At 47.2% G+C, this 17,333-nt stretch overlaps 1 protein-coding gene across 1 annotated transcript in view; it reads right to left on the bottom strand.

Moving 5' to 3' along the window:
* Positions 1-17,333, bottom strand: part of sspo (SCO-spondin) — a 77,203-nt gene that overhangs the window by 14,678 nt on the left and 45,192 nt on the right. Inside the window, exons 74-97 of the mRNA XM_082970736.1 lie at positions 16,919-17,089; positions 16,474-16,671; positions 16,186-16,285; positions 15,867-16,087; positions 15,487-15,645; positions 14,302-14,468; positions 13,801-13,940; positions 8,941-9,161; positions 8,810-8,845; positions 8,437-8,601; positions 7,786-7,998; positions 7,380-7,547; positions 6,466-6,600; positions 6,066-6,306; positions 5,802-5,954; positions 5,624-5,670; positions 5,215-5,385; positions 4,701-4,877; positions 4,197-4,352; positions 2,168-2,432; positions 1,811-1,857; positions 1,035-1,271; positions 722-883; positions 477-593 (exon numbers count right to left, since the gene is read on the bottom strand). Of these exons, the coding sequence (XP_082826862.1) occupies positions 477-593; positions 722-883; positions 1,035-1,271; positions 1,811-1,857; positions 2,168-2,432; positions 4,197-4,352; positions 4,701-4,877; positions 5,215-5,385; positions 5,624-5,670; positions 5,802-5,954; positions 6,066-6,306; positions 6,466-6,600; positions 7,380-7,547; positions 7,786-7,998; positions 8,437-8,601; positions 8,810-8,845; positions 8,941-9,161; positions 13,801-13,940; positions 14,302-14,468; positions 15,487-15,645; positions 15,867-16,087; positions 16,186-16,285; positions 16,474-16,671; positions 16,919-17,089 (3,867 nt within the window). The remainder of the gene's footprint in view (positions 1-476; positions 594-721; positions 884-1,034; positions 1,272-1,810; positions 1,858-2,167; positions 2,433-4,196; positions 4,353-4,700; positions 4,878-5,214; positions 5,386-5,623; positions 5,671-5,801; positions 5,955-6,065; positions 6,307-6,465; positions 6,601-7,379; positions 7,548-7,785; positions 7,999-8,436; positions 8,602-8,809; positions 8,846-8,940; positions 9,162-13,800; positions 13,941-14,301; positions 14,469-15,486; positions 15,646-15,866; positions 16,088-16,185; positions 16,286-16,473; positions 16,672-16,918; positions 17,090-17,333) is intronic.

The following is a 17,333-nucleotide window of genomic DNA, read 5'->3' as shown; positions in this document are numbered from 1 at the left end:
AGAGAGAGAATAGCCATGGACAAATGAGAGAAAAAAGGAGATTGGCAAGAGAGAGGGAGAGAAAGAGAGCGTGCGAGAGAGAGAGAGAAAGAGAGAAAGAGCGAGAGAGCGAGAGAGCGACAGAGAGAGAGAGAGAGAGAGAGAGAGAATAGCCATGGACAAATGAGAGAAAAAAGAGATTGGCAAGAGAGAGGGAGAGAAAGAGAGCGTGCGAGAGAGAGAGAGCGAGAAAAAGAGCGTGAGAGAGAGCGGGAGAGTGAGAGAGAGACAGAGAGAGAGAGAGAAAAAGAGAGCGAGAGAGAGAGAGAGAGAGAGAGAACAACCGGGAAAATTAAAAGGGAGAAAGAAAGAGGGGGGACAAAAGGTTGGGATGGATATCCTCTTCTTGTTAGGGTAGCACACTGAAAGTCACAAAGTATGCCAGTATGTCACACTGCTATAAGGGGCACAGTGACATGAGGTCATAGGTCCAGTACCTGGGTGACAGACTCCCTGCAGACACTGCACATGCTTCCAGAGGTCAGTGCAGCTCCGGGGACACTGATTGGCACAAGACGCCTGGTAGACCCGCCCCCTGTCCTCACAGCGCTCGCCTACATCACACAAGAAGGAGTGAATCAATACTGTCTCCTTGAAGACCACATTGTAAGAAGTTTTAGGCACATACAGTATAGGAACATTGTTAACCAATTAAAATGTCCAGTAAAGGGTTCAAGGGTACCTGGACAGAGGCCAGTGTTGCAGCTCTTGGTCTGGGTCTGCTGTTTTTGACACTGGGGTCCTGGAGGGGAGGCCTGGGGCTGTCTGTGGCGCTGTCTCACCCCACCGCTGCACGGCTCCTGACACACACTCCACACACTCCACACACTCCACTGGCACAGGTCTGGGCAGGAAATGACATCAGCATGAACATCGTAATCAGCATCATTGTCTTCATCGTCATCATCATCATCATACTGCAGAGCGTCAAGAGTCATGCCAGTTGTTTAGTACTGACTGAGTGTAGCGTATTTTTAGTGTGCAGTACCACCCACCTCTGCATGCATTGGGGTCTGGGCAGAGCCTCTCCTCCTCCAGCTCCCCGGTACACTGTGCCCCCTCTTCCTCCCCTGAGACTGGCTGGCCTGAGTCCAGGTCCAGACATGCTCTGTAGCGCCGCTGGACAGACACCAGGGCTGCAGCGCCACCCTGGGGAGAGGAGGAGGACTGCAGGGAGGAGGCGGGCACACACGGAGAGCAGGGGGTCCACTCTGACCACTCACTGAGAATGACTGAAGGAGGGAGGGAGGGTAGGAAAGAGGGGGGAGGTTTAGAGGGGTACCCAAATAGAGAGCGGTGGGAGGGGAAGAGTAAGGTAGAGAGATGTAGGAGAGGGATGAAGCTTAGTGTTGGTCTAAAGTCAATTTATGTCAAACTCAAACTGTTCTAAGATCCATAAAAAGTACTATCTCTAAACACAGGAAATCAATGTACTACAGCAGCGTTCCCCAACTGGCGGCTCACGGCCCGAATTTGGCCAGTAAGTGGTTTTAATTGGCCCCCCAAGTTTTCTGAGCTAAAAATGTAAATGATTTAAGTGATTATAATTTTGGAAATTGGTTCTGAAGCATAATAGAGAGACGTGACTGTATACAAATATAAGCAAGGCTCAAAATTGTTATGCTTTAGTCAAATGTTTTATCTGTTTGGGCTTCTTGTGGTCAATTTGCAGTCTACAAATTATTTGTAATTATGATCTGGTCCCACGACCATCCACCCAGGAAAAAAATCACAATCTAGTTGATGATCCCTGGACAACAATATGTCTTACCTTCACACTCTCGCATGTCACACTGCAACGTCCCATTATGACAGAGGCTGGGAGGGAATCAGACAATACAAAGAGAGTCATAATACATTTACCTCTAAAACCATCTAATTGTGCTATGCAGACTATTTAACTATATATAGACTATATCTTATATTCTGTGTATGGGTCTATCTACGGTGGCCCCAGGGAGAAAATGTAGCTTTAAAAATACACATCTATTTAATGGTCTATCTTAGTGTTCCTCTCTCTTGGCTTTTGCTTCCTTGTTGTTATCTGTGTCTATTCTGATACTATGGGTACCATATTGAAACTTTGTATAGATTGTCCTTCACTTGTTAAAAGAGTTAAGTCACTTACCAGGTGCTGCAGTCTATAGTGACCATGGTCCCCTGTGGCACAATCACAGAGACAGGTCTCCCTGAGGCCTGATGTTGGAGGTGTACACAGCCACACTGCTCTGGGGGCACACAGGTCGCATTCTGCTGCAGCAAGCCCTGAGGGCAGTAGCAGCCAGGGGTACACTCCTGCATCCCCGCACACAGTGCCTTCTGCCCCTGCAGTGCACACTGCTTCTCACAGGGGGAGCCACACTCAGAGTACTGGAACGGTTTCTCACAAGAGTCTGGAAGAGAGAAGATCTCATGTCACACACACACACACACACACACACACACACACACACACACACACACACACACACATACACACACACACACACACACACACACACACACACACACACACACACACACACACACACACACAGAGCATGCGCGTCCTCAGAGCATGCGCAGACCGGCTGGCTGGTGTGTTTACGGATATATTCAATCTCTCCCTATCCCATTCTGTTGTCCCCAACGCTTCAAGATGGCCACCATTGTTCCTGTACCCAAGAAGGCAAAGATAACTGAACGAAATGACTACCGCCCCGTAGCACTCACTTCTGTCATCATGAAGTGCTTTGAGAGACTAGCCAAGGATGATATCACCTCCACCTTACCTGCCACCCTAGACCTACTTCAGTTTGCATACCACCCCAACAGGTCCACAGACGATGCAATCGCCATCACACTGCACACTGCCCTATCCCATCTGGACAAGAGGAATATCTATGTAAGAATGCTGTTCATTGACTACAGCTCAGCATTTAACACCATAGTACCCTCCAAGCTCATCATTAAGCTGGAGGCCCTGGGTCTCAACCCCGCCGTGTGCAATTGGGTCCCGGACTTTCTGACGGGCCACCCACAGGTGGTGAAGGTAGGTAACAACATCTCCACTTTGCTGACCCTCAACACTGGGGCCCCACAAGGGTGCGTGCTCAGCCCCCTCCTGTACTCCCTGTTCACCCATGACTGGGTGGCAGATGAGACAACAGTAGTGGGCTTGATTACCAACAACGATGAGACAGCCTACAGGGAGGAGGTGAGGGCACTCGGAGTGTGGTGTCAGGAAAACAGCCTCTCACTCAATGTCAACAAAACAAAGGAGATGATCGTGGACTTCAGGAAACAGCAGAGGGAGCACCCCCCTATCCACATCGAAGGTACAGTAGTGGAGAAGGTGGAAAGTTTTAACTTCCTCGGCGTTCACATCACAGACAAACTGAAATGGTCCACCCACACAGACAGCGTGGTGGAGAAGGCGCAACAGCGCCTCTTAAACCTCAGGAAGCTGAAGAAATTTGGCTTGTCACCTAAAACCCTGACAAAATTTTACAGATGCACAATCGAGAGCATTCTGTTGGGCTGTATCACCGCCTGGTACGGCAACTTCACCGCCTTCAACTGCAAAGCTCTCCAGAGGGTGGTGTGGTCTGCACAACGCATTACCAGAGGCAAACTACCTTCCCTCCAAGACACCTACAGCATCTGATGTCACAGGAAGGCCAAAAATATCCTCAAGGACAACAACCACCCGAGCCACTGCCTGTTCACCCCGCCACCATCCAGAAGGCGAGGTCAGTACAGGTGCATCAAAGCTGGGACAGAGAGACTGAAAAACAGCTTCTATCTCAAGGCCATCAAACTGCTAAACAGTAATCACTAACTCAGAGAGGCTGCTGCTCACATATAGACTCCACGTTAATAAATTGATCACTAGACACTTTAAACAATGCCACTTTAATAATGTTAACATATCTTACATTATTCATCTCATATGTATATACCGTACCTTATACCATCTATTGCACCTTCCCTATGCCACTTAGATTTGTCTGTATTAGGTAGTTGTTGGGAAATTGTTAGATATTACTGCACTGTCGGAACTAGAAGCACAAGAATTTCACTACACTCGCATTAACATCTGCTAACCATGTGTATGTGACCAATAACATTTGATTTGACAGAGAAAACCCGCTGATAGCATTACTATGTGGCCTCACCATGACAGTGGTCTAGTGTGCAGGTTCTGCTCTGGGTGTCCAGACGGGAACAGTGCTGTCCCTTGGTGGCTGGTGAGAGCGGTGCGCGGTGACGCTGCTGCCTCTGGGACACACAGTCGCAGGCGGACCACTCGGTCCACTCTGACATGGGGCATTCTGGACAAACACACAGGGAAGAAGTCAAAGATGGAGAAAAGTATAGCTTTACTGTGAAAGTATTGTTTAGCCAAGAGAGGCTGCGATTGACTCTTTGGGTTTGTGTCCTAATTGTTTACTATGTGGCAGAGCCTGGATAGCAATCTTTCCTAGGCAGATTAAGTAAATCAAGTTTTTGGTTTAATTATAATAACAATAATAACTACCAACAGACTTCAGATATTGTCTGAACAGACAGAACAGAGTATTCATCAGTATCCAGTCCATTCTACTACACTATTATAGAATGCGCTTGGTGTCTAAGAGTAGACATGAACACAGCCAGAGATATTATTGAGGTCATGCTACCTGGACAGGGTCTCTTATAACACAGCTGGGTCTCCTCTCTGTTCCTCTCCGCCTCTACCTCAGGGGGGCAGGCGTCCTCCCCCTCCCCTTCACACACACACATCCTGCGTCGCCACACCACCCCCGCGCCGCAGCTGCGGGAGCAGCGGGACCATGGTGACCAGGGGCAAAGGTCATCTGGAAACAGGAGACGTGTGGTTCATAACAACAGTTGAAAACAAGAAGAGGGACAGAGGGATGAGAGAGAAACAGGTGTGTCCCTGTAGACCTGTAAGATGACAGTTTCTCTGCGTGCAGAGAGCAAACCACCACCATTGGTTCAGAGCAGAACCAGATGGAATAGGTCCGTTTTTGAAAACACTTTTCTTGAGCCAGGTGAGTGTTATTCATTATGAATGAATCTGAATGGTATAATCAACATGGTACTTTGTCCAATTCTGTTAGATCTACATTAAGGGCCTAAAGAAAAGTGTTAGGGTTGGGTTTGGAATTGATCGGCAGTAGTCTGTGTTACCGAGGCAGGGCGGTGTGTGACAGCCTTGGGCGTCTCTCTCCGGTCCGCTGCAGTCTCTCCCGTTGTTACGGGGAGGAGGGTTGATACAGGCCCGGCTCCGAATTTGAGTGCCCCGCCCACACGTCACAGGACAGTCCGACCACACCGACCAGGGCGTCCAACCACCATCCACTGTCAACCAGAAGAGAAGTGATTGGCAGGATACACAGCCAATCACAATACTTGGAACGCGATTCATTGTTTATATCATAAGTGAGAGGCATTCTCTCTGCAGTGATAGGGTTGTATGTGTCTTTTTGATTTGATCAAATTAGATTTCGCAATCCATCAAAGAAGAACAAATTGACGCAAATGCATTACATCAAATTCATCAAATGTGCAGGCAGGTATAAGAACATATTGAACACACCTCGACAGTCAATATCTTGGCAATAGTCTCCCTCTGGGGTGCATGTGCTGAGAGAGAAAAAAACACGGAAAATGTTAGAATTCAAAGTCAGTACAAACATCTACTGTACCACTAATGCCCCTATAACACTATATCACTGAGCTATTTCATCATCTATATTTTAGTTCTACGACCTCACCATTGTTTACATTCTCCTTGCAACCACGTGTCTCCCACGGTCAGCTCCTGGTTGTCATGGACACAGAGGGGTGGGCAGGGCCCGGGGTCACATGACTTGTGTTGCACCTCCTCAAACTGGCAAACCGCTCCTTCACGCTCTGGTATTAGCGATCTCATAGGACACACACACACACAATATCAATATCTGACATCCTGTGTATTTGTGTGTGTGTGTGTGTGTGTGTATGTGTGTATTTGTGTGTCTCTTTTCTTCTTTTCTCACCTGAAGCGGGTTCTCTGGCCCCGCCCACAGGAAGTGCTGCAGGACGCCCAATTGGACCAGGAGCTCCATGTGCAGCTGGCCTCTCGGCAGCTCTGATTGGTGCAGGAAAGCAGTCCGTCTGCGCAGCTGCAATTGTTGCAGTCCACCTGGTGCCAGCTGCCTGCAGCCCAGCTCTGACCCAAAGAGTCCACACAGTCACACTGCCATACCTGCACACACACCCCGTCCTGCTGCAGCTGACCTGGAACAACACACATATTTATAGTGTTATTAGTAGATTTATACATGCAATGGAAGACATCTGATCTGTGTACAGTACTTAATATAGCTCAGTATAATAGTTCATGTCAATTCATGACAAAAAGAATAGCTGACTGTGAAAATGTGACCGGTCACTAGCCTTTTGGGCAGCGGCACCCAGGCTGGCACTCTGTGTTGCCCTGGCACTGGATGCCCTGCTGGAGGTCTGAGCAGCGCTGAGGACACTCGTTGGCACAGGGCACAACCTCCTGACCCGCTGGGCAACCCTTCTCATCTGGGACACATGTATGATAGTACAGCATGGTTAAGTATGGTTAAAAACACTTCTCCATCCATCCATCTTTTTTTTCTATCCAGGGGAGATATTTGTTTTTTAGTCTGTGACTGAGGTGAGAGAGAGATACAAAGAGAGAGAGAGCAGAGAGAGAGAGATGGAGAGAGAGCAGACAGAGCAGAGAGAGAGAGACAGAGAGAGCAGATAGAGTAGAGAGAGAGATGGAGGGAGAGCAGATAGAACAGAGAGAGAGAGATGGAGAGAGAGCAGACAGAGCAGAGAGAGAGACAGAGAGAGCAGATAGAGTAGAGAGAGAGATGGAGAGAGAGCAGAGAGAGCAGAGAGAGATAGAGAGAGCAGATAGAGAAGTGGGAGAGAGATAGAGAGAGAGATAGAGAGCAGATAGAGCAGAGAGAGATAGAGAGAGCAGATAGAGAAGTGGGAGAGAGATAGAGAGAGAGAGATAGAGAGCAGATAGAGCAGAGCAGAGAGAGCAGATAGAGCAGAGAGAGAGAGAGAGCAGAGAGAGCAGAGAGAGCAGAGAGAGCAGAGAGAGAGAGAGCAGAGAGAGAGAGAGAGAGCAGAGAAAGCAGAGAGAGAGAGCAGAGAGAGAGAGAGCAGATAGAGCAGAGAGAGAGAGAGAGCAGAGAGAGCAGAGAGAGCAGAGAGAGCAGAGAGAGAGAGAGCAGAGAGAGAGAGAGAGAGCAGAGAAAGCAGAGAGAGAGAGCAGAGAGAGAGAGAGCAGATAGAGCAGAGAGAGAGAGAGAGATCAGTCTTACCACAGGGTTTGGTGTTGCAGGGTTTCACCTGGTTCTTCTCTCCCTCACACTTGCGCCCGCCATTTTTGGGCGGGGGGCTGAAGCAAGAGCGGGTTCGGATGGAGCGCCCGCCCCCACAGCGCTTGTCACAGCGAGACCAGGGGCTCCAGCGAGACCAGCCTCCGTCCACTGACACACAGAGAGAGAGAGAGTCCTTTAACTATGCCTCCACTCTGGGGAACAAAACCAGCCCTACACCCCATGCTTAGCTATCAAATGCTTCCAGATATATGAGTGGCTATTAAGAAGTGATTCATTTCCATACATTCATATCAGATTCAATTAGTTTAGAATGGCATTTAGTGGACAGTACAAAATCCCGAACACAAACAGCATGCTGTGTCTATTACAGTGTCAGTGCACCAACCTCGACAGGCCTTTATGTTACAGAAGCGATTCTCCAGGTTACCCCCCAGTATGTCATCACACCAGGAACCGTTGACCCCGGGGGTCAGGAAGGTGCGTAACCTCTGCTGCTGACCCACGCCGCAGGAGCGGGAGCACGCCGCCCACTCGCCCCACTCCATCCACGTGCAGTTCCTCTGGGCGCAGTCGTCCCCTACACACACCCCACCGCCGTCTAGTAACACACAAAGCAAAAGACAGACATACATGGTAGTGAGGACTGTGGTATTTCAAAATAAAGGACACTGCTGACATGAAGGAGCATGAAGGAGCCTGCAGCATGATTTACATTATACATCCATGCCACAGGTGGTTGGTGGCACCTTAATTGGGGAGGACGGGCTCATGGTAAAGACTGGAGTGCTATCAGTGGAATGGTATTAAATACGTGACATTCCATTCGCTCCCTTCCAGCAATTATTATGAGCTGTCCTCCCCATCAGCAGCCTCCACTGACCCATGCTTAAAATGTTTGTATTTTTTCACTTCCCTATTGTACTGAAAAAGGACACATTCAACCCGACAGAAAATACACATAGGACTACTGCATTAGAGCTAAGGGAACAGTAGCTGGACATTAGGATATGGGGTTGGGGAAGAAAGGGGACATTACCGGGACACTGGGGCAGGTTGCAGGCCTTCTCCTGACGGGTGTCCCCTGAGCAGGGGGGTCTGACACACCGCCTCTGACGAGACTTGAGGGCCGGGGTCAGGGAATCGCTACACGACCGAGAGCAGGTGGTCCACGACGACCACTGAGAGAAGCCTGCATCCTCATCTACAGGGAGGGAGAGAGGGAGATCAATTGAGCCTCAACAAGTCTTTATTGTACAATTAACGAGTTCATAGAACACAATAGTTAATACTGTAGATAGAACATGTACAGTGGGGAAGTAAGAAGTGAGAGAGAGAGAGTGGGGGGCCTCAATAGTGAGACAGACAGAGGTCTCTAGGGTAAGGAAGCCCTGTGGTGTGTGGAGTGTTACCTGGTAGAGAGGGCTCTTCTGTGGGGCCGATGATCACTGTAAAAAGGATTACAAAACATAATAGGTAACGTCATATTTTAGTATATTACGTACCTGATGCTATTACAATCCTGGAGAGTACAGTTCAGTACCTGGGCAGTCAGTAGCCTGGCAGTAGGTGCTCTCTTGCCGGGGCCCCAGGCAGTCTCTGCCCCCGTAGGCCGGTGCCGGGTGGCTGCAGGCTCGGTTGCGAGTTTTCAGGCCCAGGCCCCCACAGGACAGGGAGCAGGGGCTCCAAGGGCCCCAGGGGGACAGACCCCCGTCTACGGGACACGGTTCCAAGGAACAGTTCCACAAACCATGTTGACACCCGCTACAGGCAGACAGGAGGGTCAGAAAATAAGTTAGGCTGTGAATAGTTCAACTAGGCCTGTAGCTATATATATATATATATATATATATATATATATATATATATATATATATATATATATATATATATATATAGTTTTATAGTTTTGAGAATGACACAAATATTAATTTTCACAAAGTCTGCTGCCTCAGTTTGTATGATGGCAATGTGCATATACTCTAGAATGTTATGAAGAGTGATCAGATTAATTGCAATTAATTGCAAAGTCCCTCTTTGCCATGCAAATGAACTGAATCCCCAAAAAACATTTCCACTGCATTTCAGCCCTGCCACAAAAGGACCAGCTGACAGCATGTCAGTGATTCTCTCGTTAACACATGTGAGTGTTGACGAGGACAAGGCTGGAGATCACTCTGTCATGCTGATTGAGTTCGAATAACAGACTGGAAGCTTCAAAAGGAGGGTGGTGCTTGGAATCATTGTTCTTCCTCTGTCCAACCATGGTTACCTGCAAGGAAACACGTGCCGTCATCATTGCTTTGCACAAAAAGGGCTTCACAGGCAAGGATATTGCTGCCATTAAGATTGCACCTAAATCAACCATTTATCGGATCATCAAGAACTTCAAGGAGAGCGGTTCAATTGTTGTGATAAAGGCTTCAGGGCGCCCAAGAAAGTCCAGCAAGTGCCAGGACCATCTCCTAAAGTTGATTCAGCTGCAGGATCGGGGCACCACCAGTACAGAGCTTGCTCAGGAATGGCAGCAGGCAGGTGTGAGTGCATCTGCATGCACAGTGAGGCGAAGACTTTTGGAGGATGGCCTGGTGTCAAGAAGGGCAGCAAAGAAGTCACTTCTCTCCAGGAAAAACATCAGGGACAGACTGATATTCTGCAAAAGGTACAGTGATTGGACTGCTGAGGACTGGGGTAAAGTCATTTTCTCTGATGAATCCCCTTTCCGATCGTTTGGGGCATTCGGAAAAAAGCTTGTCCGGAGAAGACAGGGTGAGCGCTACCATCAGTCCTGTGTCATGCCAACAGTAAAGCATCCTGAGACCACTCATGTGTGGGGTTGCTTCTCAGCCAAGGGAGTGGGCTCACTCACAATTTTGCCTAAGAACACAGCCATGAATAAAGAATGGTAGCAACACATCCTCCGAGAGCAACTTCTCCCAACCATCCAGGAACAGTTTGGTGACGAACAATGCCTTTTTCAGTATGATGGAGCACCTTGCCATAAGGCAAGTGGCTCGGGGAACAAAACATCAATATTTTGAGTCCATGGCCAGGAAACTCCGCAGACCTTAATCCCATTGAGAACTTGTGGTCAATCCTCAAGACGCAGGTGGACAAACAAAAACCAACAAATTCTGACAAACTCCAAGCATTGATTATGCAAGAGTGGGCTGCCATCAGTCAGGATGTGGCCCAGAAGTTGATTGACAGCATGCCAGGGCGGATTGCAGAGGTCTTGAAAAAGAAGGGTCAACACTGCAAATATGGACTCTTTGCATCAACTTCATGTAATTGTCAATAAAAGCCTTTGACACTTATGAAATGCTTGTAATTATACTTCAATATTCCATAGTAACATCTGACAAAAATATCTAGACACTGAAGCAGCAAACTTTGTGAAAATGTATATTTGTGTCATTCTCAAAACTTTTGGCCATGACTGTGTATATATATATATATATATATATATATATATATATATATATATACATACTGCTCAAAAAAATAAAGGGAACACTTAAACAACACATTCTAGATCTGAATGAAAGAAATAATCTTATTAAATACTTTTTTCTTTACATAGTTGAATGTGCTGACAACAAAATCACACAAAAATAATCACTAGAAATCCAATTTATCAACCCATGGAGGTCTGGATTTGGAGACACTCAAAATTAAAGTGGAAAACCACACTACAGGCTGATCCAACTTTGATGTAATGTCCTTAAAACAAGTCAAAATGAGGCTCAGTAGTGTGTGTGGCCTCCACGTGCCTGTATGACCTCCCTACAAGGCCTGGGCATGCTCCTGATGAGGTGGCGGATGATCTCCTGAGGGATCTCCTCCCAGACCTGGACTAAAGCATCCGCCAACTTCTGGACAGTCTGTGGTGCAACGTGGAGTTGGTGGATGGAGCGAGACATGATGTCCCAGATGTGCTCAATTGGATTCAGGTCTGGGGAACGGGCGGGCCAGTCCATAGCATCAATGCCTTCCTCTTGCAGGAACTGCTGAACACTCCAGCCACATGAGGTCTAGCATTGTCTTGCATTAGGAGGAACCCAGGGCCAACCGCACCAGCATATGGTCTCACAAGGGGTCTGAGGATCTCATCTCTGTACCTAATGGCAGTCAGGCTACCTCTGGCGAGCACATGGAGGGCTGTGCTGCCCCCCAAAGAAATGCCACCCCACACCATGACTGACCCACCGCCAAACCGGTCATGCTGGAGGATGTTGCAGGCAGCAGAACGTTCTCCACGGCATCTCCAGACTCTGTCACGTTTGTCAGGTGCTCAGTGTGAACCTGCTTTCATCTGTGAAGAGCACAGGGCGTCAGTGGCAAATTTGCCAATCTTGGTGTTCTCTGGCAAATGCCAAACGTCCTGCACGGTGTTGGGCTGTAAGCACAACCCCCACCTGTGGACGTCGGGCCCTCATACCACCCTCATGGAGTCTGTTTCTGACCGTTTGAGGAGACACGTGCACATTTCTGGCCTGCTGGAGGTCATTTTGCAGGGCTCTGGCAGTGCTCCTTCTGCTCCTCCTTGCACAAAGGCGGAGGTAGCGGTCCTGCTGCTGGGTTGTTGCCCTCCTACGGCCTCCTCCACGTCTCCTGATGTACTGGCCTGTCTCCTGGTAGCGCCTCCATGCTCTGGATACTACGCTGACAGACACAGCAAACCTTCTTGCCACAGCTCGTATTGATGTGCCATCCTGGATGAGCTGCACTACCTGAGCCACTTGTGTGGGTTGTAGACTCCGTCTCATGCTACCACTAGAGTGAAAGCACCGCCAGCATTCAAAAGTGACCAAAACATCAGCCAGAAAGCATAGGAACTGAGAAGTGGTCTGTGGTCCCCACCTGCAGAACCACTCCTTTATTGGGGGTGTCTTGCTAATTGCCTATAATTTCCACCTGTTGTCTATTCCATTTGCACAACAGCATGTGAAATTTATTGTCAATCAGTGTTGCTTCCTAAGTGGACAGTTTGATTTCACAGAAGTGTGATTGACTTGGAGTTACATTGTGTTGTTTAAGTGTTCCCTTTATTTTTTTGAGCAGTGTATATATATATATCCCTTTTACTTTTTCCACATTTTGTTGTGTTACAGTCTGAATTTAAACTGGATTAAATTGAGTTTGTGTGTCACTGGCCTACACACAATACCCCATAATGTCAAAGTAGAACTATGTTTTTAGAATCTTTTACAAATGAATTAAAAATTAAAAACTAAAATATCTTCAGTCAATAAGTATTCAACCCTTTGTTATGGCAAACCTAAATAAGTTCAGGAGTAAAAATGTGATTAACAAGTGACATAATTTTTGCATGGACTCACTCTGTGTGCAATAATAGTGTTTAACATGATTTTTTAATGACTACCTCATCTCTGTACCTCACACATACAATTATCTGTAAGGTCCCTCAGTTGAGCAGTGAATTTCAAACTCAGATTCAACCACAAAGATGACATTGAATGTTCCTGAGTGGTCTAGTTACAGTTTTGACTTAAAATCTATGGCAAGACTACAAAATGGTTATCGAGCAATGATCAACAACCAACCTGAAAGAGCTTGAAGAATTTTAAAAAGAAGTGCAAATATTGTACAATCCAGGTGTGGAAAGCGTGAGGAGCCTTACCAAGAAAGACTCACAGCAGTAACCGCTGCCAAAAGTTGATTCTAACATGTATTGACTCAGGGGTGTGAATACTTATGTAAATGAGATATTTCTGTATTTCATTTTCAATAAATTTGCAAACATTCTAAAAACATGTTTTAACTTTGTCAGTATGGAGTATTGTGAGTAGATGGGTGAGAAAAAACATAAATTGAATCAATTTTGAATTCAGGCTGTACCACAACAAAATGTTGAATAAGCCAAGGGGTGTGAATACTTTCCTAAGGCACTGTATATTGTACATACATACAGTATATACAGAAAGGATAACCGCTCACAGACGTGTGCTTGATTAGTGAGCAGATGTGACAACATTTCCACCACGTCCTGGTCTTAGTCAAGTAAGGAGAGAGAAATTAGAGTACAGATTGTGTCCCACAGATACCACAGATTATAACAGATTTACATTCTATGTTACACAGTATACCTCTCAGTCCCATTGGAGGTTGATACTACAGATGATAACAGATTTACATTCTATGTTACACAGTATACCTCTCAGTCCCATTGGAGGTTGATACCACAGTTGATACCACAGATTATAACAGATTTACATTCTATGTTACACAGTATACCTCTCAGCCCCATTGTGTGCCACAATGATTCAAGCTATATTGTAAACTACACATTTGGGAGTAAGAGTGCACTCTAAATTCAATAAATAGCTTTTAGAGAACATATGTGCTTATTTGTGTGATGTGGTGTATCTCTCTCACCCACCAGACACTGCAGTCTTGTATGAATGTTTCCCCAGACTGGAACTCATCCCCCTGGGTTAGGTTATGGTGGGCCAACAATGGTGTCACAGACACATTCTGTAGTGAGGTCAGGAGCTCCTTGTCCACCAGGCAGGGGCACTCCTAAACATGAAACACAGTGGTTGGTTTACTAGCTCCCTTATTCAATACACATTAAGTATCTGTTTATTCATATGGAATACATATGAATTAACTGTTTATTCATATGGAATACATATGAAGTAACTGTTTATTCATGTGGAATACATATGAATTAACTGTTTATTCATGTGGAATACATATGAATTAACTGTTTATTCATGTGGAATACACTTGTTATAACCTTTTAGTTATCTAAAATACACTAACATAAAGTTTTCATTCATTCGAAATACGCTTGAAATAACCACTTATTCATCTGAAATTCTGAAGAAGTAACCTTTCATTCATCTGAAATAGACATGAAATAACCACTGTAACTGACCTGTACACAGGCTCTGTTGTGCTGGAAGGTGTGCAGGGGGCAGTGGCACCCCTCCTCGCAGCCCTCAGAGTAGCAGCCCTCTTGCCCGCTGACCTGGGCACAACTGAAGGGGCATCCCTCGCCCCGCTCACACTCCCTGTACAGACGACCCGGAGGGCAACCCACCTCTGGTACCAAGGCAGGGGTTTGGGTAAGATGGGCAGACAGGAGAGCAATTATCAAATTGTGTGCATAGAGTGTGAGTTTCATTGTCAAATACTTGCATATAGTATAAAAAGGATATTTCTAAAATACAGAATGAATCACTACTACTGATACTACTTGTACTACAACAACTACTACTGTAAATGTGGCGAGAATTGTTCTATTGGTCCGGCAGTAAATCTTTTTCCATTCAACAGACTGACTCTTACTCAGTCCGAGCTGGAACGAGAGGCTGCATTCTCAGAGGACTATCACTCATACTAACGACACACAGAACCAAAAATAACCTCAATGAGGAGACGGAAGGAGAAGCCAGAGTGAAAAATGAAGACTAATCCACCGCCGCTGAGCTATTTCACTTTAAGATGCACTTCAACGCTGCATTTCCTGGTGTTACTACTAACCTTCACTCTGGCACCTCGTGCTGGTCATATTAGTGATTGACTGCTTCTAGAATGGCATCCTATTCCATATATAGAGCACTACTTTTGACCAGAGTCCTATGGGCCCAGGTCAAATGTAGTACACTATAAACGTAGGGAACAGGGCACCATTTCAGACACAGCCATTGACTTCCATTGGCTCTGTGTAGTGGATAAATGAACGCTAGCAGGAAGTATAACGCAAACAAAATGTAGGTCCCAAAACACCTTGACACCATGCAAGGCCCTGCAGTCCTACAGTGGGTAGTCATCAGGGGTGTGTCTAAATGACACAGTGCTATCTAATTGGCTGTGCTACTCTGCACCTTTTCGCATAAAACATTAAGCTATCTACTACAGGTACATGGACTCTGAAGGGATACAGACTTTTACAGTGTGCCAGTGGTAGCTGCAGCAAGGGAATTTAAGTTATACTTTATCTCACGGTCTGCTATTTATCGGGAATCGAACCCACAACCCTGGCGTCACTAGCACCACACGACCACGCTCTTACCAACTGAACAACACAGGAACACATGTAACATTTACATGTACTCACCGAGACAGACCTGGGTGTTACAAGTCTTGCTCTGCCTCCTCATGCCAGAGCAGGGCGGGAAGCTGCATAGACGGGTACGAGACTGTTCCCCTCCTCCACAGCTCACTGAGCACACAGACCAGGAGGACCAGGGGGACCAGGTCGGCCAGCGGCCAGAGTCTGGATGGGGGCACAACACCAGAGATGGGACATCAGGTACCATGGTGTTTTGGAGGCAGTAAGGTACATTACCGTATGTCCAGAAATATGTCTTGGGGGGGTTGTATGTAATGCAATCTGTTCAAAGGTAGTGCATACATCATCAGCATTCAACATTGTGTGGGCGAAGTCTACGATGATATGTCATGTTGTGTTTCCACCAAGTCTGTCCCAGCGTGTACCTGTACAGGTGTGGTTGTTGCACTCTCTCTGCTGTTCAGACATGCCTGCACAGCCCCTCCCCCCGCTCTGAGGGGCGGGGTTATCACACTGACGCATGCGGAGCTTGACTCCACCCCCGCAGGGGGCCGAGCACTCTGACCAGCCTCCCCATTGGCTCCAGCCGCCATCGACATGGCAACCAGGGACTGATTGGCAGTGGAGAACACCCGCCTCACAGGTGCTGCGGTATAGGGAAGAGAAAGAAGACTGCATTACAAAAACGGTATTGATAATATGGGCTATGCTACCGGTGGGGAAACATGATGTTGTGTACTGTACCAGTTTTTACAGTCAGCGATGATGGTCTCTCCTGGATTTGCAAACTGCCAATCTGACCTACCAGGCCACGCCCACGAGGTGTTACTAGAGTCTAACCCACCTGGATGGAGAGAGAGAGAGAGAGAGAGAGAGAGAGAGAGAGAGAGAGAGAGAGATGTTTGCTGACCTCGCTGCAGCTTAGCATAGCGTTAGGAGTTGAGACAAACAACAGGAGTAGTAGGACAGTAATTACCAATTAAGTTGTGTTAAAGGTATGTTGTCTAGGTAAGTGTTCTCCACTGATCTCACCAGTAGTACTGTTGTGGTATTTACAGCGACATTCCTCCCTCTCCACACACTGGCCGTCCTGTAGCACGAGATCACCCGGGCAACCACAGGTCATACTGCACTCCGCCGTGTCCAGACACTCTGTGTCGCCATGGAGATCAGAGCAGGAGCGTGGACAGGGCTTCCCACATGGCCAGTCCACCTGCACGCCGCCACATTCTGAGAGAGAGGAGCATCATGGGAAAATTACGAGGTCACAACTCAACAACCGGGAGTAAGCAGAGACTAACAACATAAAGAACTAAAGTAACCATATACATATAAGATCTGCGTGAAATTCAATCCAATCCTAATATCCCCAAGTCATTTTGAATCATGTGTCATGACAAGTATTTTAAATTACATTTTTGTAACATGTCCGCACTTTGGCACAGTCAAAATGTCACCCATGATGTCATCAGCTAACCTGAGCAGATGGTGACGTTGTCTTGGCAGCCACGGCTCTGCCGGCTCTCCCCGTGGCAGGGAAGACCCCCAAACCTAGCAGGAGGACTGTTACACTCCCTGGTCCTCACAGACACCCCCTCACAGCCATCACACTCTGACCAGCCCGACCACAGGCTCCACGAACCATGGACTGATGGAGAGAGAGGGAGAGGGGGAGAGAGTGAAAGAGAGACAAGGAGAGAGTGGGAGAGAGATGGAAAGAGAGTAGGTGGAAATAAAGAGACAAAAGAGGGGGAGAGAGTGGAAGAGAGACAAGGAGAGAGTGGGAGAGAGTGGGAGAGAGAGGGGGAGAGATGGAAAGAGAGGGGGTGGAAATAAAGAGACAAAAGAGGGGGAGAGGCCGGAATCGACAAGTGGGGTGAGAGAGGGAGAGG

Source organism: Salmo salar, chromosome 29, assembly GCF_965601325.2.
Source record: "Salmo salar chromosome 29, fSalSal1, whole genome shotgun sequence".
Taxonomy (NCBI): domain Eukaryota; kingdom Metazoa; phylum Chordata; class Actinopteri; order Salmoniformes; family Salmonidae; genus Salmo; species Salmo salar.
Note: the sequence above shows the minus strand (reverse complement) of the source record. Positions and strands in the feature narration are given on the sequence as shown.